A 27,971-nucleotide genomic window follows, 5' to 3' on the forward strand; every position below is an offset into this window, starting at 1 on the left:
GCAGGGAGGAGCTAGCAGAGTGCGGCTGAGCCGAGCGGAGCCGAGCATCACAACTCGCATACGAGGAAACGGGCAAACACAGCACTTTTTTTTTTTCGACTTCCCTCTGTCTTCTGGCCTACGTACCAAACATGTCTGCTACGAGAAATTGACCTACTGGGAGGTGGACTTTCGTTAAAACGGCTCATCTTGGAGAAGTCCATCGTCGCTTACCAGGCAGGGGGGAGAGCAGCTCGATTGTTTCCTGCGCCAAGAACTGTAAAGACGTGGTCATTACACCACCGCATCTGTGGTAAGGCAATAAGCTGTTCTCTCTCCGTCAGCACGACCACTTTAGCACTGTAACTGATACAGTGCAAGAAAATGCTGTGATTTGAAGTGTGCTGCGTTTGTGTCCATCCTCCCAACCGCCGGCGAGACTCGAGCATCCTTTTGTACAGTATTTAGCATCCGGAGTGAATCACTTGAGGACCAGCCAGACATGACCACCACCTAGCTGACTTTGCTAGCATCTGCAAAGTGTGTCGTAAATTTAATGGCTTTGCTTACACTGCTCACTTGCTGGTTCACATATTTGCTTTTCGTGGGCCCCTTAAAATAGGGATGCCATTGAGGCGCAATTAAGCCTCCAGACAGACATCAATGATGTAACCTACTCTTTAGTTTAAAAAAAAAAATCAAAACTAAACAGCAGGTCTAAACCATCTTTGCGTGTATGATTTTTTGGAAGTTTTATCCACAAAGCACAATCTGTATTCTTAACATTCCATCCATGTTGGGGAGGTTGGCGGCTTGCCCATAGAGAAAGTTATCCAACTTCTGTCACTTTATGGAATTGCTCCACATTATCTGCCAGTTTTTGCTGGCCAAGGTCGACCAGTGACTTTGCAGTTGTTTAAAATGGCATCAAATCACATGATTTAATGAGAAGCAGTGATAATTGGAAACTATTTGGGAGTTGTTGTTTTTTCTCGCAGCACGCTCTCTTGTGACCAAATGCAGTTTAAGTTCTTTGGCCTATCAAGTTGAAAATGTCTTTATCTCTTCTCATGCATATTATTTCCCCTTGTTGGCTGAAAATGATAGAATGGAGAAATTCCCATTTATTTGCATATTCATAACAGAATCACATCCTTGTTTTCTCAAAAAGTGCCCTTAATGAGTCCTATTCCACATATGCTGTTGATCTATCTATGAAAAAAAATAACCTGACTGTTTTTAGAACAGTACTATGACTCATCGGTAATGTGTTTTTTATCTTTTGCCTCAGCTTGTCAATTCACTGCCTAAAAGACGTGATGTGGCGTCGTCATACATTTCTTCCATTGTGTTAGAGACTAAGCTTCTTATTCACAATCTATTTTCCAGTAAGACAAGTTGCCAAAAAGCATTGCAGAGTAAAAGAGCTCTACCTAGATGATGTAATGAATGCAGCCCAGGATAAACTGGCTCTGTCCAGTTACTGTTGTTAGGAAAAAGATGAGCCTCTCTTGAACGTGACGTGACTCCCCCTCTCTGCCTCCTGATGTCGCGTGACGCCCACTGGCTGGCTACTCTGGTGATCCATGTGCATCATTTGCCACTAAAGTTGTGAATTCAGTCCTCGTAGACGAAGTCTATTTTTGTGTTGGTCCACTTGAACAATGTAACAGGGAAGGGAGATTGCCACGGGTGGGTTTTTGGAGAGTGCTTGTCTTTACAGTGATATTGTGGATGTGTTTCAGTGTGGTGGCAATATAATCAGAAAGACAAAAAAATCGATTCTCATTTAGTACGATTCAGAATCGATTTTAAATGTCCCAAAAATCGATTTTATTCAAATTATTTTATACTGTCGTCCCTTTGTTTGTGTATGCCTTTATTGGGAGCGCTGTTCATGTTGTACCCAATTTGGCCACTTAGGGGCAGTGTGGTTCCACGCGGTCGGATGCACTGTTAAATTGTAGCCACATTAGAGAGTAGAAGGAAAAAGTCACGATCAAGTTATTCCAATAAAAGTTTTTTTTTTTTTTTTGCAGCGTGGAGACGTTCTTTTGAGTGATAAAAGTGCCGCGAATAGCGCACTAGTTAGCATTAGTGAGTCAGACTGGAGTAGATCATTACAATTCTTTGAACATCTATAAATTGAAGCAAAAATGATTGTCAATCAAATCATTTTGAAGCAAAAATCGTTCTTAATTGAAAATCGTTTCTGAATTGAATCACACACCCAAAAATCGTAATCGAATCGTGAGACATTCAAAGATTACCACCCCTAATTTCAACCCTGTTAAACTTGGTTGTGTCCAACTTCCTTGTGTTTCATGCTGTTTCTGAGCCTTAAGTGTCACAAGTTTGGGTTGAATCTTGTGTGACGCCGCCCTTATCAGAATAGATGATGCTGCTCGCACTATCCGGATTCTGTGATACTCCCCTGAGGGAGAATTTTGACTTTTCAACAGCCACCACAAAGGTCATAGCATATTTTCCAGCAGAAGACCCGCAGGGATTTATCTTGTTCAAAGATTATTCAGGAGAGCAGATTGTCGTTAGTCTGCTGACTGAACCCTGCTGCTGTTTTCCGCCCTAATGAATGCAATTGAGAAAATTTGGAATACTTGTTAATGGATAAATAATAGTAATGCATCGGATTTATATAGCACTTTTCTAGACACTCAAAGATGCTTTACAATGGAATGGAAACATTATTCATGCACACAGTGGTGGCGGTAAACTACTTAAGTAGCCACAGCTGCCCTGAGGCAGGCTGACGGAAGCGTGGCTGCCAGTGTGCGCCTACGGACCCTCCGACCACCACCAAACATTCGCATCTTCCATGCACCAGTGTGAGTAGCACTGGAGGCAATATGTGTGAAGTGCCTTGCCCAAGGACACAACGACACATGGGGGACCTTCTGGTTACTCAACGACCGTCTCTACACCCTGAGCCACGGCCGCCACGATAGCCCGATAACAAATCCTGCGGTTCACTGCCATTTTGCATTCAAGGGGAAGTCGAGTCAAAAATATTTCTTTACAATTTGTTCTATATGGCCCCATAAATCACAACATGGTATTGTGATTAAAAAACAAAAACAACCAAACTAAAAACAGACAAGACTGCAAAAATGCTGCTTATTAAAGTTGTAGAGCTTAAAACCACCCTGCGGCCGTGCCATCGTAGTCAAGCGGCGACAGTCACAAAAGCGCTGACATTCTCCGCTCTCTTTCGCAACAATCACGGCGTGAAGGTGCAAAACCACAAGTGCACTCCCCTCCAGCGAATGACACAGCCAAAAACAGTCCACGGGTCCACACGATGCTCACCAAACAACAAATAAGTGTGGAAAAGCACAAACCAAAGAGAAAACTGTTCCTCAAAATTACAAAATATAATATATTTTTTTTTTAAATGGCCTTTTATGTAATGTCACCAATAGACAAGCTGGTCAAAAATACAGAATTGGATTATTTCTCAACATGTTTCCAGTGCCCTTTGGTTTCATACGAGAACCCCTTCTCAGATGAGCTGACAAATTTCAGATAAACATATAAATCAACCAATAAGTTGATACAGGCAAAAATTCAGACGGGTTCTCCAAGTCGATGCATCAAATTACTGTGATGTTTCAAATGTCATGAGATGCCCTGAGAACTCCACGTAAATAGCGCAAATAGAACGTTAGTGTTGAAAGTGCTCTTGAGTAAACTCCATGTTGCTATTTTTAGAGTAACTATTTTGTGACATCCATGTTTTTCTAGTCTCCATGTTTCACTTCTATATAACCCTGTCAGTCACACAAGGCATTTCAGTCACGTGGTACCTCAGTCTAAACACTAGGGGGCACTATGTAAAACACAGATATGAGACGAAACAGAAATAAGAGGCGAGGAAGAGATTGGCAGATGTGAACTAGCCAGAATATGGTTGCCATATTACCACTGCGTGTTAACAAAATGAAGAAGAAAAAAAATGAGCCGAGTAAAAACAAAAAACAAAACTGCTCAACAAGCCTCGTCTCGGCATCCCTACATAATAGCCATTACATTTCTGTAATCTATTGTTAGCATGCTACACTTGCTAGCTTAAAAGGTTTCATTTTGTTTCTCTCTTCTTCTGATTGAAGTTAGTAATTAAAAATCCCCAAATGTTTGGTAGAATGTGCAATACCCACTGTGTTGAACAAGCACAAGCTTTTCTTGCTTATGTCAACATTTCATGGACGGCTAACTGAAAAAAAAAACAGTCAAGGGGAAATAAGGCTGTGGGTGTTGGCACATTTCCAACCTACGTGACACATTTCCCCTTTACATCATGCACAGGCTCAAATGTTAATAATAAATGTCTCCATAAAAAAAAAAAATAATAATAAATGTGTTATTGTTGCACTCGTTAATTCCCGAGCTGAACTAAATGTTAGGGATGTTGATGGTGCCTATTGATGAGTTCAATTTTAAAGAACTAATATAATACTCGTATGTGATGTACATGGCTCATTTGAACAGACAAGTGATTTCTGAAATGAAACATTAGGAGTTATCTAAATTTGGTAGTTGACCCCTTTGTGCAATACTAATAGTGTGAAAGTGATTCAACCAAGTGTAGCATGTTGCTCTTATACTTTCTATACTGTTGACTGTCCTAATGTCAGTTAAGGCATCTCTTAGCCTTGTGATGTTTTGAAATGTGATTGTAGATGATGAGCTAAGTATTGCTTACTGTAATTATAAATTCCTGGTCACCTGTGCTTAGATACTGTTGTGGCTGCATCTGCGTGGTGACGTTCACTTTGTCCCTGTGCTCACAGAGAGCCATAATCACGGTGACTGGATTTAGAAGATTAAGCTCATGACTAATCAAGTCCTGAGCCCAGAGTCCCTCACATGGCAACTATCTTCATACGGAACGGCTCGGCTGCCCGGCCAAAGAGGACTCCATCATACGGCCCCGAAAACGTCTTATGAACTGAAACATTACCAAAAAAACGTCTTCACTTCAATTCAAATCCAAATCGACAAACTACAAGCTTTCCCCGGCAAAGCAAAATCCCCTTTTTGTCTTAACGCACCTGCCCAGACTTCCTTTCTACGTCTTCATATGACCCTGGAAGGATTCTCCCGGCATCCGCAGCTCGGTTTGTCACAATCATCTTAACTCATTCACTGCCATTGACGGCTATAGACGTCAAAAATTAATTTGAACTATTTCTATTAGTTTCACATTTTTTCCACTTTAGTTAACAAGAGTATAAAAACCTAGATTTTTTTTTAATTGTACATTTAGAACAGATATAAAATTTGTGATTAATCGTGAGTTAACTATTGAAGTCATGCGATTAATTACAATTTAAAATAATAAATCGCCTGATGCCCCTAATTTAAAAAAAGAAAGAAGAAAAGATTATTGAAAATTAGGGGCCTCTGGCAATATATATTTTTAATTGTAATTAATCTGTTCTAAATGTACAATAAAAAAATCAAGGTTTTCATACTCTTGTTAACAAAAGTGGAAAAAAATGTGAAACTAATAGAAATAGTTAAAATAAATTTTTGACGTCTATAGCCGTCAATGGCAGTGAATGAGTTAAAAATACTGACAAAATAATGCTGTTTAATAACTGCCACAAATGTTTCGCAATAGTTAACTCACGATTAATGACACATTTTATATCTGTTCTAATAGTACAATTTTAAAAAAATCGAGATTTTCATACTCTTGTTAACAAAAGTAGAAAAAATGTGAAACTAATAGAAATAGTTCAAATGAATTTTTAACGTCTATAGCTGTCAATGGCCGCGAATGAGTTAATGTCGTTTGCGTCTTCAAAACGGGTCCCGTGATGATCCCCTGTCCGTTTGCAGTGCGGTTTCCCAAATTACGAACAAAACCGTTCAAACTCTCAGGTCATCAAAAGTTAACCAGTCTATTTAACCTGCTAAACCTCTCGCTTCTGCTTATTACGCGGTTCTATTAAATAGGCTTAGCACCGCACACCGCTATGCGGCAAGATTTAGAACGCTATCTTATCTTGCCCTAGCTGAGATCTTAGTTGGCTTAAGATGGAGACGAGAGAGTGACAACGTTAAAGGACTTGAATAATACATGATCGTGCGTGAGTGTAGTTGCATAGTTGAATGCGTAATGCTGAGGTGTGCAGAGCTGCTCAGTGGACTGGAGTTTCCCCGGAAGCTCCACAGACATCACAGCGTTAAAAACACTTCCAGAAAAAGAAAGAAAAAAAACCACCGGGTGTTTGGATACGGTACTTATTTGTTTCTTACCATACAGTGGGGCTTTGATAGCTTGTTTTCAGCAAATGACATACATTTCAATTTCCTAAAGCTCTATGGGATTAGATTGCATTACTCTGATTTTATCCAACTCTACAATCCAAATCCCCCCCAAATGGTTTTTACACTCATTCATTTTACACTCACAAAAGGGCGAATCCCATTGAAGTGACTTCAAGCAGGCACGCCTAATCATCTTTTCGCAGTTAAGTAGCAACTGGGAAATCTTAATCTACCGGGTACATACACTTCACGATTCAATTTGATGACCGATTATCGAAGCATCACAAATCAATGCTGATCATTTTTTTTTACAGTGCGACTACTTACTTATTATATTTCCACGATTAAAATCAATTACAGATAAATGTACTTCCATTATGTTGATTAAAAACGGACACGCTAATAACCAATGTTTTCACATCAAATCCACCTAAAAAAAAAAATCAGCATAACAGAGTTTGTAATGAATCTAATTCAAGATGGCGATTTGTATTCGGCTCAATGGCAGTCTTATCACGTAGGTCAATTCATAAACCACTCTCATTAATACCAAAGTGATTACACAATTGCTTTTGTGGCGGTCACCTTCCTCCGAGCTCAGCTAGATAGACCAAAATCAAGATAAATGGCGTTTATTTAATTTATCCCACCCAACTGTAACAGTAACCGAATAAATGTTTACATCCACCAACTACAAAACGGACAATAAAACACTAAATGAAACCCAGATGATCTCTAGTTCTGATTTGTCCTTTTTTTTTTAATCCGTCTTTATACAAATACAGATTTGGAATAGTGATCTGATTAACCAGGAGATTGACACCAATTGATCATCTGATTGTGTCTGTGGTGGTCAGAGACTAGCGATGCGTCTCAAGATAATCTTTGACTTTTTTTTTCTGAAAAAAAAAAAAGATAATCTTTGATTTTATGCCAAGCACATTAGCCGGAGAAAATCCATCAATCCGTTTGCTCTTAATAGCGATGAGGCGGTTCCGCAAAAAAAATTGGGGCGTCAGGATTTGGATGCGGGTACTTGCGCTAGGCCATTTATGTTTCCATCCATCCATCAATCCATATAAACATTAAATAGAGACAAGCACAGTTAACAGGAAAAAGTATTAAACTGATTTCTACCAAAAGTGGTAGCCAGATGGCACATGATACACAAATTGAGTCATTATGACATCAATGGAAGAAAATAGTCTACTAACTAACAAACAAATGGACAATATTGACCAGAGTGATCTAAAAAAAAAAAATGGCACCAGTGACGAAAACAATTGGGTATTTTTTTTTTTTACAGGACACTAATAGTACGAACTTCCTGACTCTTGTCTTTCAGATGGCGACCAATCAACAAGTCACCAGCTAATCTGCAAAGCCGACCACTGCCTTCTACGATGTCCCAACACTCGCAGCGAGGCGCCCACGGCCGCGCCATGAGCTCCGAGGAGAGGAGCTCCGTGATGGTCAACAAGACCTCCGCCACGCCGGTGCACAAGAGCGCGTCGTCCTCTTCCTCGTCCCAGCGCGACAGCCGGCAGGTACGGTACCGCTAAAACATCAACAAGCTTGCAGAGTTACAGAGGCAGTGAGCACCAAAAATAATGTTCGCTATCGAAGGCAAGTTTCTCGAAAAACAGAATCTGGACTGGCACCGGGAGAGATTGGTGACGTAGAACTGCGTAGCTGTGGAAATTCACTCCGTGGCTTCTAATGACATCGCCAAGATGGAGTGTTAGATTGGGTCTCTTAATGGTTAGACTTGAGCTAGTCCTGGCTTGGACCCTTCCTACCTGTCGACACTGGCGCACTTTTCTGGTTGAAACCAGTTAAGACCATCATTTTCACATGGGCTAGGCTAGGCTAAGCTAGATAAAGATAAAAGACCCGGTGAAAGTTCCCCTCAGAACTTCACAAGAGCATATAAATTAAACAATAAAGGACCTAAGATTGAACCTTGAGGCACACCACAGTACTTCATAGATTTTCAAGGAGCATGTATCTAAACTTAAAATCGATGTCCATAACTCCATTTGCCACTGCAGAAATAAGAACGAAAGCGGAAGCTATGACATCACCACTTTCCCATCGGCACTAGGTTCTGAATATTTTATGAAGGACCGGCGCAGGCTCGGCGCTCTTGCGGTCATGTGGCACACCGTGGCATTCCGCGTAGGAGCTTGTGTTCTCGTCTGAGTGCTCTAAGGGGGGAAAGGGAGTCGGCTTGATGGGAGTCACTCGACTTTTTTCGTTTTCAATTCCATGACGAGTTACTACTTTCTTTTGTGCCGATTTGACATGCACAGAGGCTGCATTGTATTCCCTAAAGGACACTGAAACGGTTGCTCTCGTGCACGGACAATTTCAACAAAAGAACGCGTGTTGCGCGCCGTTCGTTTAACAGGATGTTTTGGCTCGACGTGTGCATGAGAAACTCATCAGAAGTGGGACGTTGCCCTGATATTTATAGCGCTCACTCGGCCTAGCATGTCCAGAAGGAGCGCTTGTCCTTGCTCAGTGGGCGTCGCCGTAATAGTTTGGTTCATAGCGGGCGTAAAAATTGGGTACAATGCTCTTTTGCAAATTGTGAATGAAAAGACTGATTTGTCCCAATGTTGGAAGTTCCTGCATTTTGTTCCTCTCTTGTTCCTCCACTTGTGATCAAGTGAAAGAAAGGGGGAGGGGACCAATCTATTTACACACTCTCTCTTGCTCCTTCAGGTTTAAATTATTCTGCAGTAAACGCGAGCAGGGTGCAGGAAATCAAATTGGCGTCATACATTTACGCGGCGAGGGTCAACGAACAGGAGAGCTCCGGCGCGAACAGTAAAGCAAAGAAGGAAGCGACTTCCTTGCCTGATTTGGAAGCAGTCTAAACCTGCATTGTAGACCTCTTTAGTATGCCCACTCATGCATCCATCGCATGACCTTTAACCCTGGAGAACCCAAGAACCCTTTTCTTCTTTGGAAAATTATGAATTATACATTAAATGACTGCTATAAGTTCACTCAACACCAAGATACTGTATATGTTTTTTCAATTTTAACCCTTGTTTTTTGAACTATCTCAGAGTTGCTAATTTATCAAAATATATATATATATAAAACATACTCCTAGGCATTCTGCAACATGATATGAAATAGATTAACAAAAAAAAAACAATTTTACCATCTGATGGTTTGCTTAGAAGATGGTTTTGTTTGGATTGATTTCTAGCTCAACAAAACAGCATGTTGCCAGCCATCTTGTCACCACCACTCTGGCTCATGTAAGTGCAATATCCATCCACTAGATGGCCCCATGCAGGGGTCAGAAGTGGCACTCTGGACTTTTGAAGTTAGATTTGTAAAAAAAATATATATATATATATATAAATAAAAAAGGGCTTTGTTATTTGAGTAGCAGAATTTATAGGGGCCAAATTTGACCCCGTGGGTCCTCCAGGGTTTTAATCATCCCACCCACGTCTGTGGGGGGGGGGGGGGGGGGGCTTTCCTGGAGGGGTCACGTTGGACTTCCAACCAGCTATCACCTTTTGGGCAGAAAAATTCGACGACTTCCGTCACAAAAGATACATTTCAAAAGAAGAAGAGATTAAAAAAAAAGTTGTGGTAAGACCACTCATGACTACTTCACCTTGAATCTTTTTTTTGCTAATTAAGTTGTTCCCCAATAGCTCAAGGCCACTGACAGGAGGGCGTTCACATGAGACGCGCGACCTCATGACTAAACTGATTTGATCAGATGGTCTTTTGATTAATAAACAAGCTGTAGTCAAGCAGGCGTCCTCAGATAGACACGCTGAAGGTTACATCCAGAAAATAGTCACAGTCATATTCAACAGGCACATTTTCGAAAAACCTTTGTTGGTTTTCCGGATCACGATGACCTTGTCTCTGGCCAGTGGGGTCATGGGGTCATACCTGTCCCTGCCTGACCTTACGCATTGTCTTTGCTCTAGAGACGTGGCTTGGATTTACAGACCCACTAAAGTCGAGAAGAGCATAGTCAGGAGGAAACTAATGGAGGGGGGAGGGGTGGGAGCTACAAACATTACGCAAGAGAGACGAATGAAGGGTTTCCTCCATCAGACCGCGGGCTTGAGTGTCATCCTGTTTTGTCTAACATGTATATCTCTCTCGTCTGGTCTCCTTGCGGAGGAATGAGCAGATCCGCTCTGACACCGCATCGTTTTTGTCGTACTTCAGGAGGCGGACAGCTGGGAAATCATCGAGGGGCTGAAAATCGGTCAGAGCAACGTCCAGAGGCCAGATAAGCACGAAGGGTTTATGCTGAAGAAGCGGAAATGGCCCCTAAAAGGCTGGCACAAGGTGCGCCCCGCCCCCCATTGGCAGATTTTTTGTTTCAAGCCGCTAGCTGGTAAAAAAAAAGTCCGCCGTTGGAATAATTGCTGCTTCACAGAGGTTGCTCTTCACTACCTATTCAGCTGTTAGTTTATTTTTATACAAGGCCAAATAAGTCCCTAGACATCACACCAGCACACATTGCACCATTTTGAAAGCAACACATTTAAATTGAAGCGAGCTACAAACACAGGATTTCTCACTAGGGAGCTACAGTTGTTTTTTTATGAACTAACACAGGGTTGTTGTTTTCCTCCGCAGCGATTTTTTGTTTTGGACAACGGTATCCTGAAGTACTCCAAGTCCCCCATTGATGTAAGTAACCCTGACTCAAGTCAGTTAGACCCAGGGGTTTAAAATGTTAAAAAAATAAAATAAAATCCAAATATACATTTATAAATAAACCATTTTTAACAAGTGTCACCATGAAATACTACTAATTTGTAGTTCTTTAACTTTGAATTGGGTCAGTTTGACACCGGCTATATGGATGTTCCAAAAAGCACCCTGATAATGAATTATAGCGCATGATGATGAACCATTTTGTCTGTTGATGAAATATTGCAAAAACTACTAACTTGTAGTTTTTAAACTTTAAAATGGGTCAATTAGACCCTGGCTATTTTCCGTGTTCCTAAAGCATTCACGTCGATGTAAGTAACCACTTTGATTGAAAATATGTCAAAATGAACAATTTTAATTGTTGAGAAGTATCATAGTAAAAAAATCTATTTATTTGTATATTTAACTGATGAGATGTTTCATACTAATAATTATACTTTTTCACTCTTAAAATGGGTCAAATTTATCAACAAAAATTCACCCTGAATGCGTAATATTCTAAAACAACCCAATAAACTATTTTGTTTTTTATAGCTTATTAGAAAACTATTTTCGTTGCACATAAATAAAATTGCACAATTCCTTAGTCTGTTGATGTGAAGTCTCATAGCAAAAACAAAACAAAACTTTGTTGTAAGGGTGTGAATTGCCTAGTACCCGGCCATTCGTTTCGTATCACGATTCATAGGTCACAATTCGATTCCGATTAATCCCGATGCAAATCTATGAATTGATTATTGCGATTTTTTTTTTTTTAACTCAAATTTAGAAAATACAAATCAGTAAACTTGTACAAACAGTTTGCAGTCTGAAATAAAATATTAAGGCTTAATGTTCCATTAATATAACATTCTTCCATGCTTAATGTGTGAATCCTAACCCTAAGTAAGATGCTTTGTTGGATGTTCCCATAAAAAAAATATTTTTAAAAATAGATTCGGCCGCATACGAATCGATTCCAGAATTGTGCGTTGTAATATCGCGATATATTGCCGGATCGATTTTTTTCTAACACCCCTACTTTGTTGGGTTAATTTTACCCGGTATATGCAAATTGTTTTGAAAGCTGTGAGATGAGAGTGAAAAACTCACATGTTCTTTAACTTGAAAGTGAATCATTTTGACACACAACATAACAGGAGGGTTAAAAAAAATGGACTCCTGTAGCTCAAAAACTCAACGTGATAAGAGAAAAGCTGAGATCGGTTTTGGTTTCTAAAACATCTGTCAGACCCAACTCAATACAAATTGTGCTGCCCAATAATAAAGGAATAAAGTAAGGCACAAAATGAACTTGTTAACCTTAATCAACGTGTGTCTCAGATCCAGAAAGGCAAACTGCACGGCAGCATCGACGTTGGCCTCTCTGTGATGTCCATCAAAAAGAAGGCTCGTCGTATTGACCTGGACACGGAGGAGCACATCTATCACCTCAAGGTAACGCCAACATTCAATATCGTCATCTCGTACCCGTCGAGCAGATGACCAAGATCAGATGAACGTTCCTTTCACTCCTTAGGTCAAATCCCAAGACATCTTTGACGCCTGGGTGTGCAAGCTGCGACATCACCGCCTTTACCGGCAGAACGAGATCGTCCGATCTCCGCGGGACGCCACCATGCGGATGTTCCCGTCGTCGGCGGTCGCAGAGTCCCCGCAAGCTGCCTCGAGTGTCGGACATGACGGCAAGGTACATCACTTGTGACGCAAACTCTAGGCAGAAAGTTCAAAGGTCATTGTGGTCTCTGCACAGTGATCAGTTCATTGACGGCTATAGACGTCAAAAATTCATTCAAACTATTTCTATTAGTTTCAATTTTTTGTTCCACTTTTGTTAACAAGAGTACGAAAACCTTGAAAAAAAACGATTGTACATTTAGAACAAATATAAAATTTGTGATTAATCGTGAGTTAACTATAGAAGTCATGCGATTAATTACGATTAAAAAAAATAATCGTCTGACCCCCCTAATTTTTTATTTTTTAATAATATTTTCTTTTTCTTTTTTAAATTGGGGGCGTCAGGCGATTTTTTTTTTTTTAAATTGTTATTAACTCTTTGACTGCCAAAAAACGTTAAATAACGTTTAGTAAAATCCTACGGAGGACTGCCAAAGACGTTAAAAGACGTTCAATATGTTTTTTTTTTTTGGGGGGGGGGTGGAGGAAAGCCTTGGCCTGCTGTGCTGAAAGTATCAAGCAGATCTAGTTAGTATAATGACTATTTTTGGGCACTAGATGGCAGCGATGAATCTCTTTGGACAAGATTGGGTAGGCGTCAGTAGAAGACGTGAGGCGGAGCTAGAGTGTTGAGGGGAGAATGGCTGAGGAAGCGAAAATGGCGACCGGTTGCAAGCAGCTCACGCTTGAGCATTTTTTTCAAAGACGAAAAGCATCGTCTATAGCCGTCAATGGCAGTGAATGAGTTAAAAATGGACGGCGGGCCACCAATGGCCCCCGGGCCATAGCTTGGAGACCACTGGTCTAAAAGCATTACATCCCATAATTGGAATCAAACAAAAGCGCAAGAACTCCATGACTTCCTGCTGTCTTCCATCATGACATATTTGCCATCCCTTCAAACATTGCTCAATTAGTCTGCAAGCTAAATTATTTTAAATTGTTTTTCTTCCAGTTGCACCTCATTTCAAAACTAAACAATTACTAATGGAATAGGATGTTTTTTTTGGTTTTGTTCTGTCTGACCCTTTGTGGTTCTGTATTTGTGAAGCGTTATTTGCTTAAAAAAAAACTCCACCTTTGGCACCATTTTAGGGCTTGGGAGCCATTTTGAAGTTAGAGGACGAGCTTCGTTAAGTCCGAGAAATGTTACTTTCTATTTTTGGGTTATTTTTTTTTATATTTCTATTTATAATCTCTTCCAAGCACACAAAAGCCAGCGCGTTGCCATGGCAAACGCCGGCCCCCACCAACAGCAGCTTGCCCGTCTCCTACAGCAACGGTCAGAGCAAGGTGGCGGCCTGGCTGCGGGAATCCGAGGAGATGGACAAATGCGCGGAAGGTGCGTTCCGGCTGGAACCATCTTCGTAATGTGCGTCCAGCATCTTTCAATAATAAAATCGTTTCAGATCTCGCACGATGCCAGTCCAACCTGACTGAGCTGAGCGGCCTCTTGCAGAGTCTGGAGATTCTACAAAGGACTCAGTCGGCGCCCAACTTTGCGGATATGCAGGTTGGACAAACACAAACCATAACTGTTTTTACCTGACAAACAACATGAAATATGCATTGAGGAGCTAAGAAACCTCTTCGGGTGATTCAGGATTCAATCATGCTTTTTCCACACCATCAACTGCTTAGCGCCGCTCATCGCATTTTGTTTGCGACTCATTTGTTGGAATGTGGTCTGATTTCTAACTTCACAACAGTTCATTTTTATGTCGACTAACCGCCCTAATCGCATACTGTGATCCGCATTTGCCACATAGAACGCTTGTGTAGAATTGTCAAAGAAAGAAAAGCGCATGAACAGAAGATGGAGGACAAAAAGTGTCGGCAAAGATGCTAAATTCCAGCTTCAGGTACCTTTTTTTTTTTTTTTTGCTTATTTTTGCTCTTATTTTGAAAAAGAAAAAAAACTTTGCTTTCATGCACTTTATCCACACACTGAATTCCTCTCATAATATGTATTAGGCTCCACGGTTGATTAACCCCCGGGCATCATCTCTCTTTAGGTCCCGCTGTCGTCCAGCATGTCGCCCGTCCGCCTCCACTCATCCAACCCGAACCTTTGCGCCGAGATGGGAGACTTTCAAGCTCCCGCCTCCCGGCTGACGGACAGCGTCGAGTGCACGAGTGACTACATTAAGCTGCAGGAGGAATTCTGCACCCTTGCCCAAAAAGGTAAGCAACAATTTTTTTTTTTTTAATTAAAATAATAATAATAAAATAAATTACCGAATGAACAATACTGAGCTCTCCAGAAAAAAAAAAGGTAAGCATACAAACAAGAATGACTGAAAAGAGTGAACACGGTTCAAGGTTTATGATTTTAAATGATTTTTGTCACGATGTGGATGAAGCCTACTTAAATTAAGTCTGATCAAAATAAGTTTATACAGAATAAAAATGGCGTGGTCAAAGCTCAAGGTAATGAATGCCTGGGCCAAACTCATCCATCTTAGAATAGAATCATCTTAGAGTAGGTTATACACGGTCACCTTGGCAACGAGGATAAAAGATTATGTTGTGCATTTGCTGAGGTTCTAACAGTATGACTGAGTCAATATCGCTATAAATAGCCTCATTTAGTCATCGTTAAAATGGAGCAGAATCATGAAAAGCTTAGGTCATATTTTAAATGGCCAAACATTTGCAAGTATACCAGCACAATGAGAAGTCTACTCAAATGTGTTTTCTTCCTTTCACTCACTCATGTCACGCACACACTCTACTAACTAGTGTGGGCAATTAATTAGGGGTGTACCCAAAAAAATCAATTCTCATTTAGTACGATTTGGGATCAATTTTAAATGCCCCAAAATTGATTTGATTTAAATTATTTTATACTGTCTTGCCTTTGTCTGTATGTGCCTTCATTTGAAGCGCTGTTTATGTTGTACCTGGTTTGGCCACTGAGGGGCAGTGTGGTTCCATGCGGTCTAATACACTGTTAAGTTGTAGCCACAGAGAGTAGAAGGAAAAAGTCACAATCAAGTTATTCCAATAAATAAATTAGGGGCGTCAGGCGATTACAATTTTTAATCGGAGTTAATCGCATGACTTTACTAGTTAACTCACGATTAATCACAGATTTGATATCTGTTCTAATACAATTTTAAAAAATCTAGGTTTTTATACTAAAATGTGTGATTAATCTTGAGTTAACCAGTGAAGTCATGTGATTAATTACAATTTTTTTAAAAATAATCGCCTGATGCCCCCAATTTAAAAAAGAAAATATTATTTAAAAATTAGTGGCGTCAGACGATTGCATTTTTTAATCGTAATTAATCGCATGACTTCAATAGTTAACTCACGATTAATCTTTTATATCTGTTCCAAATGTACAATCATTTTTTTGTACCCTTGTTAACAAAAGTGGAAAAAAATGTAAAACTAATAGAAATAGTTCAAATGAATTTTTGACGTCTATAGCCGTCAATGGCAGTGAATGATAAACAGTGCACCGTCAGTTTGTAAACAAAACATAAACTAAAAATGTCCAACCTGTCAGCAAGTTCATATATTTTGCAGTTAAATGATAAAAAAAAAAAAAAGTGAGAAAGCACGACCTACATACAACATGAAGCTCAACCGAGCGTCCCAATCAAATACATCAAATTTGACCTTATTTACCACAAAAAAAAATATATTTGCACACGTCTCATATGCGCAGGTGGCTTAAAGAGCATGTGTGTGAAAATGAGGCATGTCACATGTGTGATGCCGTGCAGCTGCGAGTTGACTGCCAGCACTAGCTCGGAGGCATCGCTACATTATATAACGTGGTCATCCCCCCTCGCCGCCATCCCTCCCGCACGCTCACAAGACAATTTTACATCCCGTCGCATCCGTGTGCTACTAAAACGTCTCCGAGATTTGCCTTTTGAAATTCTGGGCCAAACATTTTCAAACATTACATTAGCCCTCACTCTCACTCTCTTATGTAATATGTTTTAAGATTGCATTTACGCACCGAAACCCGAGCAGCTGACGCAAAAATAAATAAATAAATAAATCATGCTGCATGAATGATGATTGTCATTTTTTTTGGCCGTCATTCTGTCTGTGCGCAGTCCACACGCTGCTCAAGTCGGCCTTCAACACAGTAGCCATAGAGAAAGAAAAGATCAAGCAGATTCTGTCCGACCAGGACCAGTGCGACCAATCATCCCAGATCAACTCCCTCAGGAAGTCCCTGTCACAGGTAACGAGCCCGTCCTCCGCCCGACCCTTCTGTCAGATACTTCTGCTGGCTATTATGCCACCGGTTACCAAGAAATCAGCGGGAAAAAAGTGCTGACTAGATCAAAACGACAACTATACCGACTCTACAATTTTCCTGAAATGTTGTACAATATTCCAGAAAGTCACCGCACTCCAATCATCTTATCTTCAAATAATTGATGAGGAAAAGAAATGTGCCGTGGACTTCATTAACGCTGTCTTTTCTGCCCCAGTGACTTTTTACTGTAATTGGACTGCTCCCTCGTTCACTTGCTTCTGCTCTCTTCATAGTTAAAAAGCTCGTGTGACGACGTTGTGTAGAAAATTGATAGTCTGCCGTCTCTATGTAGTAAAACTTTGTTGGAGTTGAGATGTTTCTGGGGTTGGTGAAAGATTCTGGTTGGTAACCCGGTGGGTAGTAGGTGATGTCTTTCTTTTCTTTGATCCTTCCTCGGGTCTCCTGACAATCTCACGACTCCAGCTGCATTCTCAAGTATTCGGTTTAGGTGAACGGTATGGGATTTTTTTTTATAGGTTTTAGGGGAATTCATGAGTATACACACACATCCAAAAAGAAAGAAAAAGAGAAAGAAAAAAAGAGAGAGAGCAATGATGATGTCGTGTCGAATCGGTAAGATTGCAGAATGAACAATACTGAGCTTTCTCTAGAAAAAAAAACTATATGGTAAAACTTCAATGGTCATAAATCAACATGGTTCTCTGTTTGCATTTGAAGCTGTGAAATGTTTGCCGTCACACTTTGGCAGCTCAACAGAAATTGGCAGGCTAAGGCTGATTTGTAACAATAACATACGCCGGCGAATCAAACGGTAATTACTGTAATGTAATTTACTTTTGATTGGGCCTCCTAGGTTTTATGCACCGCTGGTACTGATGTAGTAACTGTCGTGCTCGTAAATTAGCAGAACCTGGCAGAATTGGTCAGATTTGTACCATTCTCCAAAGAAAACATAAGGACGCTGTTTTGTGGCAATGGCCAGAGGATGAATGGCGTTTTTTTGCGACTCAACTGTGCAGCCCCAAGTGTCTACTTATTGTGGTTTTCTTTCATTTTTCATGAACAATCTTCAAGGCAGTTGAAACGGAAATCTAAGAACCAATCATTTTCCACTTCTTGTATCCTTTTCCAAAAACGTTCCTTTCTCACAGGTCCTTTGGTGGCTCTTTAGATTTTTGCCATGGCTTAGTATCCATCTATCTTGTAACAACAATAACTTTCCCGCATTGTCAGCCATTATTATAATAAAATAAAAAGGCCAATATTTCACTAAGTACTAGGAGTGTGCCCAAAAAATCGATTATCATAAGAATCGCGATTCTCATTTAATACGATTCAGATTCGATTTAATTTAAATTATTTTATACTTTCGTGCCTTTGTCTGTGTGTGCCTTTATTGGGAGCGCTGTTCATGTTGTACCCGATTTGGCCACTTAGGGGCAGTGTGGTTCCACACGGTCTAATACACTGTTAAGTTGTAGCCACATTAGAGAGTAGAAGGAAAAAGTCACGATCAAGTTTTTCCAATAAATAAATTAGGGGCGTCAGGCGATTACAATTTTTAATCGTAGTTAATCGCATGACTTTCCTAGTTAACTCACGATTAATCACAGATTTGATATCTGATCTAATACAATAAAAAAAAACTATGTTTTTATACTCTTGTTAACAAAAGTGTGGGGGGGAATGTTAAACTAATAGAAATAGTTCAAATGAATTTTTGACGTCTATAGCCGTCAATGGCAGTGAATGATAAACAGTGCACCCTCAGTTTGTAAACAAAACAAACATAAGCTAAAAATGTTCACCCTGTCAGCAAGTTCATATAAGTTGTAGTCACATTAGAGAGTAGAAGGAAAAAGTCACGATCAAATTATTCCAATAAAAAAAAAAATAATAATAATTCAGCGTGGAGCCGAGTGATAAAAGTGCCGCGAGTAGCGCGCTAATTAGCATTAGCGAGTCAGACTGGAGTAGATCATTACAATTTCTTGCACATCTATAGATTGAAGCAAAAATCATTGTCAATCAAATCATTTGGAATCAAAAATCGTTCTTAATCGAAAATCGATTCTGACTCGAATCGCAGACCCAAAAATCGGAACAGAATCGTGAGACAATCAAAGATTCTCACCCCTGGTATGTACACCTCTAAGCACAACTGTATGCCAATAACAATGATATTTTTCCCGTTTTGGTCCTTTCTTTTTTGCCCAAGGCCGTGTCCCAAAACGCAGAACTCCGAACCCGACTGAGCCGCATCCACTCAGAGTCCGTCCTGTCAGAGCAAGTCGTCAGCGTGAATATCATTTCCACCCCCGACGAGGTAGGCGACCGTGTTCATTATGGCACACGACAGTGCTAATTTAAAGCCACCCCATATTGATAAAACAACAGGACTGCCCGGTGGTCGCGTTATCGCTTTCCCGCCTTATTGATCGATGGCCTTACAGATTGATGGTTTCTTCAGTAGCGGCTCAGTTCCGTTTGAAGGGATCGTTATTCAACGCGGACGCTGACGTAAATGTTATGAGAGAATGACTAATTAGAAAATAAATGGAAGCTCGCCAAAAAACAACAACTCCAATGTCACGCGCTTGTCATACGTGTCTAATTAACGCAGGTCGTGGAGCAGATGGGGATCCCGCTGACTCAGCAGGCCTCTAACGAGAGCCGACTCTCCATGTCGGAGTCCGTCTCCGAGTTCTTCGACGCCCAGGAAGTGCTGCTGTCGGCCAGCTCGTCGGAGAACGAGGTAATTTGGAGGAGCGTCATGTCGGCCCTGGGTTCGTTAGCAATTGATGAGAGCGGCCTGCGAGGTTAAAAGAGCCCATTTAGTGGAAACTTGGAAGGGCTCTTGCTAATTGGGGCAGATTCCTCGTACCTCGTTTAGCTTCCATTTGGGCTTTTATTTGGTTATATTTCATTCGAACAAAGCTTGAAAGCCGGCTAACTCGCCGTAGCCGCCGAGGGGGGCCATTAAAGAGAGTTGCTCTCCAGGCGAGCATTGAGCCATGTGAAGAATCGCTCCCGGGGGGGACGTTTGTCAAACCGTGGCATGAAGACAGACCCAAAGCATCCGGAGACCGCCACACGGGCCGATACAGATGCGCTGGCGTGAAAAACGTGCTGCGGTGTCTCTCCGTGTGGGAGCTGCTAGTGCGGGGGGGGGGGAACTGCAGCAAGTGCAGCCGAACCTGCCTACAGTTTGAGTCTGACTATTCGAACCCTCCCCCTCCCCCCGTACCTGTTCTCCTAACAGGGCTCAGACGATGAGTCATACGTCAGTGACGTGAGCGATAACATCTCCGAGGACAACGCCAGCGTGACCGATAACGTCTCCAGACAAAGTAGGTCCGAATCATTCTGAACCGTCGCTAGCTTCCATGAAGCGTTTTGCCAGTTTTGTGTCAGAAATAGAATGCAAATGGCGCATTTATCATTGTGGTTGAAGCCACTGACTTGACTAGGCTGCTCCATGCCAAGATCTTTTCTCAGGCTTTATGAGCCGCCTGTGTGGGGAGGGATGGGATCTCCCTCCTCCCCCCCCCCCACACCTCTTTAGATATACAGTCTCCCACCAAAGGGAACTCCTCAGTTGGTGTCATCTAGGAAACAAAATCTAGCTTTGATTTCAAGGTCAAGTAGAGAGAGGTAGGCTTGAAAGTAAACGGGACAACACTCGGCATGCTGATGAGCGAGACAAGCCAAACATCTGCAGTACAACAAAACGGAAATCTTGAGATGATGTGAGATTTTGACACTCACAGGTGTCATTTAAGTTCAATTATCATTCACTGCCATTAACGGCTATAGACGTCAAAAATTCATTTGAACTATTTCTATTAGTTGAACATTTTCCCCCACTTTTGTTAACAAGAGTATTTGTGATTAATTGTGAGTTAACTAGCGAAGGCATGCAATTAATTACGATTAAAAATGGTAATCGCCTGACGCTCCTAATTTTTAACTCTTTGACTGCCAAAAATGTTAAATAACGTTTAGTAAAATCCTATGGAGGAGTGCCAAAGACGTTAAAAGACGTTTGTTTCAAAACAGAGGTGAAACTAACCATTTTCTATTGTTGATTACTCAAAAAACGGAATAAGGTAGAAACAAACTTTTTTTCTGATGAAAGATGAGAGTCCAATCTTTCATTTGGTAGTATGCGTGTTTCCATAGTCCAAACACATAATTTTCTGTGGACCTTGAAAGATCAGTCAAAAGATCAGTCAAAATGCTTAAATCGGCTGGCACCCACGGCATCCCTTTTCTGAAAACGTCTGGCAGTCAAAGAGTTAATAATCTTTTATTTAAAAAAAAAAAAAAAAAAAGATTATAAAAAATTTGAAAAAGATAATTACAATTATTTATTTATTTATAATAAATTTTTAAAAAAGATTATTAAAAATTAGGGGTGTCAGGTGATTACATTTTTTCTCTTGTAATTAATCGCATGATTTTACTAGTTAATTCACGATTAATCACAAATTTTATAACAGTTCTCAAAAAATTTAAAAGATTATTAAAAATTAGGGGTGTCAGGTGATTACATTTTTTCTCTCGTAATTAATCGCATGATTTTACTAGTTAACTCACGATTAATCACAAATTTTATATCTGTTCTAAATGTACAAAAAAAATATTTCTAGGTTTTCATACTCTTGTTAACATAAGTGGAAAAAATATTAAACTAATAGAAATAGTTAAAATGAATTTTTGACGTCTATAGCCGTCAATGGCAGTGAATGAGTTAAAAAGTGTTCTTTAAACACAAGAAAAGACTTTCCAGAAGGCCAATGGGTCTTTGCACAAATCCACGACTTCCTGAACTCAATAGCACTCCTTAATTTCCTGTCTCATGAGTGGACAAGCTGATTAATTCAGGTGTGCCTGACCTCAGTAACCACGACGACAATGGCGAGAAGCTCTAACCATAATATACCGAGATTCACTTCTGCATCTGAACAAACGATTTTACATGTTAACTCATTAACTGCCATAAATTCATAATTTTTTTTTTTTTTAAAAAGATTATTAAAAATTAGGGCCGGCAGATGATTAACATTTTTAATTGTAATTAATCGCATGATTTCATTAGTTAACTCACGATTAATTACAAATTTGATATCTGTTCTAAATGTACAAATAAAAAAATCTAGGTTTTCATACTCTTGTTAACAAAAAGTGGGGAAAAAAATGTTAAACTAATAGAAATAGTTTAAATGAATTTATGACGTCTATAGCCGTCAATGGCAGTGAATGAGTTAAATGTAAATGCAATCTGGATCAGATTGGTTTCTGATGCCGCATACTCAGAGATAGACCATTAGTAGTCAAAGGGGCCGATAACCGATATTTGAAGCCGATATTCATTTTCATTAAAAGGGAAAAATTTGGAAAAATACAAATTCCAACTCCTTTGTTGAAATGTCTTATATGTGTATAAAAAAATTTTTTTTGTTTGTTTTCAAATTATTCTTCACAACAGACATCTGTGTTTTAAAATTCCAATCTTAGATCATCCTAGCCAGTAAGTACCACATTAAAAATTTTTTTTTAAAAAAACTTACGGAATGTTTTCTCTTCTCAGTGGCCAACGGAGACTTTGCCGGCTGTGCCTTCCGTAACGGGCGGCGCATCTGCCTGCCGGCGCGCAGTCCCGACACCGGCAACATCAACCTGTGGAACATCTTGCGAAACAACATCGGCAAGGACCTGTCCAAAGTGTCCATGCCGGTGGAGCTCAACGAGCCTCTCAACACGCTGCAGCGCATGTGCGAAGAGCTGGAGTACAGCGAGCTGCTGGACAAGGCCGCCGAGACCGAGGATCCCTTCGAACGCATGGTAGACCGCTCTAAATAACACCGGGAAAGTGTTCGCTTTAGGTGAACGGTATGGGATTTTTTAAGAGGTTTTAGGTGAACTAATGAATACACACTCACAGGCACGCACATGCACATACACATTATCACCCAAATGCAAAAAAAAAAGGGGGGGAGCGCAATGATGATGTCATGTCAAATCGGTAAAATTACCGAATAAACAATACTGAGCTCTCCAGAAGGAAAAAAAAATAAAAAATAATTTAAAAAATAACACCGGAAAAAAACATTCCTTAAGTATCATTATAAAGACACACTTTCAAATTTACTAGTGAAAAAAGGTTGACTTTATTATAAGGCCATATCTCATCATATACCCTTAATAACCACCACCCACATCCAGAGCCGGGTTTGAACCCATGGGTGGACGGTGCGAGCCGCTGTACCACTGTTGCCCCCTGCCAGGCGACAGGGTGCTCCTATGCTTCATATCTTATTTATTTATTTACTTTTTTTTTTCTTCTTCTTCTTCTGGAGAGCTCAGTATTGTTCATTCGGTAATTTTACCGATTTGACATGTCATCATCATTGCTCTCTCTTATTTTTATTTTTTTTTGCTTCATATCTTATTTATAAAGAATGTCGGTCCCTTCAGGTTGATGTTAACGGCGGTGTTGTTTTTGAACTTGCGGCAGGTTTTGGTCGCCGCCTTCGCCGTCTCGGGCTACTCGTCCACGTACTACCGAGCGGGAAGCAAGCCATTCAACCCGCTCCTCGGCGAGACGTACGAATGTATAAGAGAAGACAAGGGATTCTGTTTTTTCTCAGAACAGGTACAGTCGCGCTCAAGCGAAGTTTATTGTAACATTACAAACAGCGGCCCGATTCATGAACGGTTGTTGGGCCAATTTTTGGCTTTGACATGCGTGCAAAAAATCTTAATACAAATATTAAAGCCCAGTAGCATAATGCTCGCACGTAATGGAAAATACCATAGACAAGCTAACAAAATAGCATGTACGTGATAACGTTGCAATGCTTAATGCAACAGCTATTTAAAGACAAACGGTGAGACACCACAACTTATATTACTGCAGATTACTGATTCACTAACAGCAGCTGTGAAACTCTGTTTAGTGACGGCATGATTATTATACTGCCCCCTTGTGGCCAGGTCGCACACAACAGAAGGAGCCACGATGAATGAATTGATGCTCACACAAGCTTTTAAGTTTTTTACAGTCAATCAATATTTTTTTTTATAAAGTATAATATTACAAAAAAATATATTTTTAGGCTGGAAAGGCTTAATGACATTTCCGAGGAGAGGAGAGATGCTAAAAATTGACATCAGGTGACATACTTAAAATAGAATGTGAAATATGAATATTCAGTCTTAGGCAAGTGACAAACCAGATTTATTATAATTCCAATAACATCAAATAGATCGATTTCGCAAAGCTTCATCAATATGCAAACCACCTGTGATATGGTATACCATCATTTTTTTTGGTGCCTGTTTCTCTATAAGACAACAAATGAGTCTGTAATTACATTATTCACTCCAGGTGAGCCACCATCCTCCCATCTCTGCCTGCCACTGCGAGTCCAAGAACTTCACCTTCTGGCAAGGTAAGCCGCACCTCTTGATTGGCGGGGGGTTCTGGATGGATGCAATAATGGAAGTAAAGTGGCTCTAGATAATAGTTGTTGTTGTCGTTAGTAGTTTTGCCATTTTTCTTCCCACAGATGTGAGATGGAAAAACAAATTCTGGGGGAAATCAATGGAGATTTTGCCAGTCGGGACCGTGAGTCTCATGATTCCCAGGTAACCTCCAGAACGACATTCTCACTATTTTGAGAATGAAATTGCACTTGTAAACGGACACCAAAATCGCATGTGGGTCGTTGGGCGGTTTTGAATTCAAATCGTAGCAACTTCAGACACTGCAAATATCGAATGCACTGTTGTGGAAGTAATAAAACCCTCGTGGCGCGACTATTTTTACCTCTGAAGATAATTAATGCATGAAACAAAATGAAAATGTGGAGCTATTGAACTAAATACACAACTTGATCAAACGCCTTCCATTTCCGTGTGTTCTCGCCGCACCAAACAGGACACACACGTGACTTAACCGCAGCTATGAAAAACGTTGTTTGTTGTTGACGTGTTCCCCGCGTGTGTTCAGGTTTGCCGATCACTACGAATGGAACAAAGTCACCACGTGCGTCCACAACATCCTCAGCGGCCGGCGGTGGATCGAGCACTACGGCGAGATCACCATCCGGAACACAAAAAGCAGCGCCTGCCTCTGCAAACTCACCTTCATCAAGGTCACCGGAGGTTGGATTGCGGCTGGGACGCGCGTGGACTGCATGTGGTGATCGTGGACCGCTTCTTCTTTTAGGGGAACTACTGGAGTTCTAACGTGAACGAGATCCAAGGATTTGTGATGGACCAAGAAGGGAAAGTGATCCACAGGCTTTTTGGAAAATGGCACGAGGGGCTTTATTGTGGCGTCCCACCTTCTGCCAAATGCATCTGGAGGCCAGGTAGGCGGCTGGATCGTCACTTCAAGATGTCGACAACGGGGATACAGAAAACCCACCGCTCATGTTTTGTGCTCGTTAAAACGTTATGGAAGAAAAACGGAAGTTTCCGACGCTGTGAAAGTACCCCGAATGCACCGTTTTGTTTGCGTAGCATTAGGAACTAGCTAGTGTTTAGCGTATGTTATTCTGCTGTCCCTAAGCGTCCTTTAAGCTGTTTAATGACACCTCAGTTGGAGTTAACTAAAACTAAACACAAATACAAGACATGCTTCGTTTTTAATGACACCTCAGTTGGAGTTAACTGTAAAACTAAACACACGAATACAAGACATGCTTCGTTTTTAAAACGTCGCTAGCCTAGCGCTAATGCTAAAAGCGAAGGGAGGATCCCATTCAAATGCTAACCGGAAAGTTAGCATCGACTTCAGGAGTGTTTTTCCTTCAAATAACGAGTATTCACACACAAATGCTGTGGGAATACATACCCACAGGTAAGATAACACTACACAAAGGCACAAATTCTTCCAAATATGTTAAAAAACAAGTTATTTTAATAGAAATCAATCGCAACTTTCTTCTGTGCGCACTCTAAGTGTGTACAACATGGATGCACGGCACCACACTGCCCCCAAGAGGCCAAATTGCACGGGGACAGTCAGTATTTGTTCTTACAGTTTTTTTCAGTTGCTATTATTTTAATTTATTCTATTTTTATTTTACTTTCTTATTGTTTTATTTTGTCATTGTCCTTTTAAGTTATATTTAATGTTGACATTTCAAGGATTCTGACTTTCTTTTCTCAAAATTCAAGGATTTTTCGGCCTAAAAAATGCATATCAGTCGGAATAAAAGTACTACTTTGGTGCCATTTTTGTTGGCATAAACAATTTTTTTGCCACCATCTTGTCTATAAGCAAGTACCGTACAACTTCGTGGCAGGGCTCCGTTCTAGTCCCACTGTCCATCTGATGTTGATCTTTTTTCCTGGCTAGGCTCCATGCCCACAGACTACGAACTATACTACGGCTTCACCAGGTTTGCCACTGAACTCAACGAGCTTTGTCCCGAGCTGAAAGACGTCCTGCCGCGAACGGACGCACGCTTCAGACCCGATCAAAGGTTACACGACCGCCGACAAACACCAAATTCCACATAGCTGATTGCAACTTTAGCAAACGTGCACTACTCTGCCTCACACCAGGCACCTAGAAGAGGGAAACTTGGAGCTGGCCGCCTCCGAGAAGCAGCGAATCGAAGACCTGCAGAGGACCAGGAGGAAGTGGAATGAAGAAAATGATGTCAGGCAGGAGCCCTGCTTCTTCAAGTAAGACAATAACTAGCGGGAGACTTTTTCAGGGTATCTTACGAAACCTCGCCTGGTCATTCTCATTCATCGTGACGTTTGAAAAATATCGGCATCGGCCTTTTTACGAATCTGAAAGCCGATAAAGGTGGTATCTCACTTAGCAGTGAATACTTGCAAACCTATCAAATGTAGGGTTTTCATGAGGATTTTGTAGATGTTCACAATTTTTACTTGTTGCAAAGAATTTTCAAACATATTCACTGTCTGCAAAGATCTTTTGAAACCTTTTACAAACCCTGACGAAAACCCCAAATTAGCTACATTCGCATGCATTTGTCGCTCAGTGAGATACGGGGTACTTTTCATTTATGGATTTATATAATTTTTCACTGTATAAAAATTATGATGACACTGGAAACTCTCTACACTTTTTTATTTTTCTTAAATTATGTTGACATTTTGGAAAATTTTATTTACAGTAGAAAACTTTAGGGAACTATTTACTTACTTAGTTTTTAATTTAACTTAACACATGCTGATGACCCGGGAAGCTCCATGCAATTTTTGTTATAATTTTTAAACAAAGCTGTCAATTATTTATGTTTAAAAGTAAACAATTTTTTTAAACATATATTTTGTACTTTTACTGCAAATTAATATTGACTTGAAATATCGGTCTCCTTGACTACTAATAATCAGTATCAGTATCGGTCTATCACTACTGCATACTGCTCTCGAATCCACTTCCTTGTCCTTCACGCATATTCTTTGCTCGAATTTCCCGGTACTCAACTGCGGTCTTTTTGTTGCAGGAAAACGGTTGACGCCAATCACAGGGAACGATGGGTCTCCAACAACTTGTACTGGGAGTTGCGCAAAAACCCCGGCTTCATCAACATGGAACCCACAGTGAGCTTGTGGTAGCACACGGACGGCCCCTCGCACCGCCCTTCGCATTCAGCGTCCGACTGCACACTCGAGATGTGAGAAGAAACACTCAAACACGAACTTGGACGTGAGCCAGCCCTGCCCGGGGGTTCTGCGGCGCGCCCCCCCCATTGGAGGAAACCTCTGGAGGAGGGTCACCTTCATTGTGCTTGCGAAGGTACAAGCTATTCTAACGACTCCCGAGTCGGGCCTTAAACGCGGACGCCCCATACTTAGCTACGACCACATGCATGCTTACGAGTGCTTTCACTGGCATCCGGCCATATTTAATACATCGTTAATGTTGTAGAAAAATAAGATATTTTTCTAAAATATCTGGGCAGATTTGATTTATTTTGGCCTTTTCATACGGTTTGTGATGGGGAACAAGTCGTCAAAGCACGCAGCTGAGCGCACACATGCCATAACAGATAATTGGTCA

General features: G+C 40.7%; 1 protein-coding gene across 2 annotated transcripts; it reads left to right on the forward strand.

Moving 5' to 3' along the window:
* osbpl6 (oxysterol binding protein-like 6) lies at positions 1 to 27,864 on the forward strand. 2 transcript variants are annotated; one of them, XM_077579440.1, is made up of 23 exons: positions 1 to 292; positions 7,619 to 7,820; positions 10,489 to 10,611; positions 10,906 to 10,959; positions 12,310 to 12,423; positions 12,506 to 12,676; positions 13,873 to 14,008; positions 14,076 to 14,179; positions 14,436 to 14,528; positions 14,682 to 14,850; positions 16,746 to 16,876; positions 19,134 to 19,241; positions 19,539 to 19,670; positions 20,178 to 20,265; positions 22,509 to 22,762; positions 23,436 to 23,573; positions 24,309 to 24,372; positions 24,490 to 24,568; positions 24,933 to 25,077; positions 25,152 to 25,296; positions 26,289 to 26,415; positions 26,498 to 26,620; positions 27,415 to 27,864. In XM_077579440.1, the coding sequence occupies exons 2-23, from the start codon at positions 7,677 to 7,679 to the stop codon at positions 27,524 to 27,526; spliced, it is 2,754 nt and encodes a 917-aa protein (XP_077435566.1). In that variant the 5' UTR covers positions 1 to 292; positions 7,619 to 7,676; the 3' UTR covers positions 27,527 to 27,864. The 2 variants fall into 2 exon arrangements, with proteins under 2 accessions (XP_077435566.1, XP_077435567.1); XM_077579441.1 differs by lacking the exon at positions 14,436 to 14,528.
* The last annotated feature ends 107 nt before the right edge of the window (positions 27,865 to 27,971 follow it).

Source organism: Vanacampus margaritifer, chromosome 11 (genome assembly GCF_051991255.1).
Source record: "Vanacampus margaritifer isolate UIUO_Vmar chromosome 11, RoL_Vmar_1.0, whole genome shotgun sequence".
Taxonomy (NCBI): Eukaryota; Metazoa; Chordata; class Actinopteri; order Syngnathiformes; family Syngnathidae; genus Vanacampus; species Vanacampus margaritifer.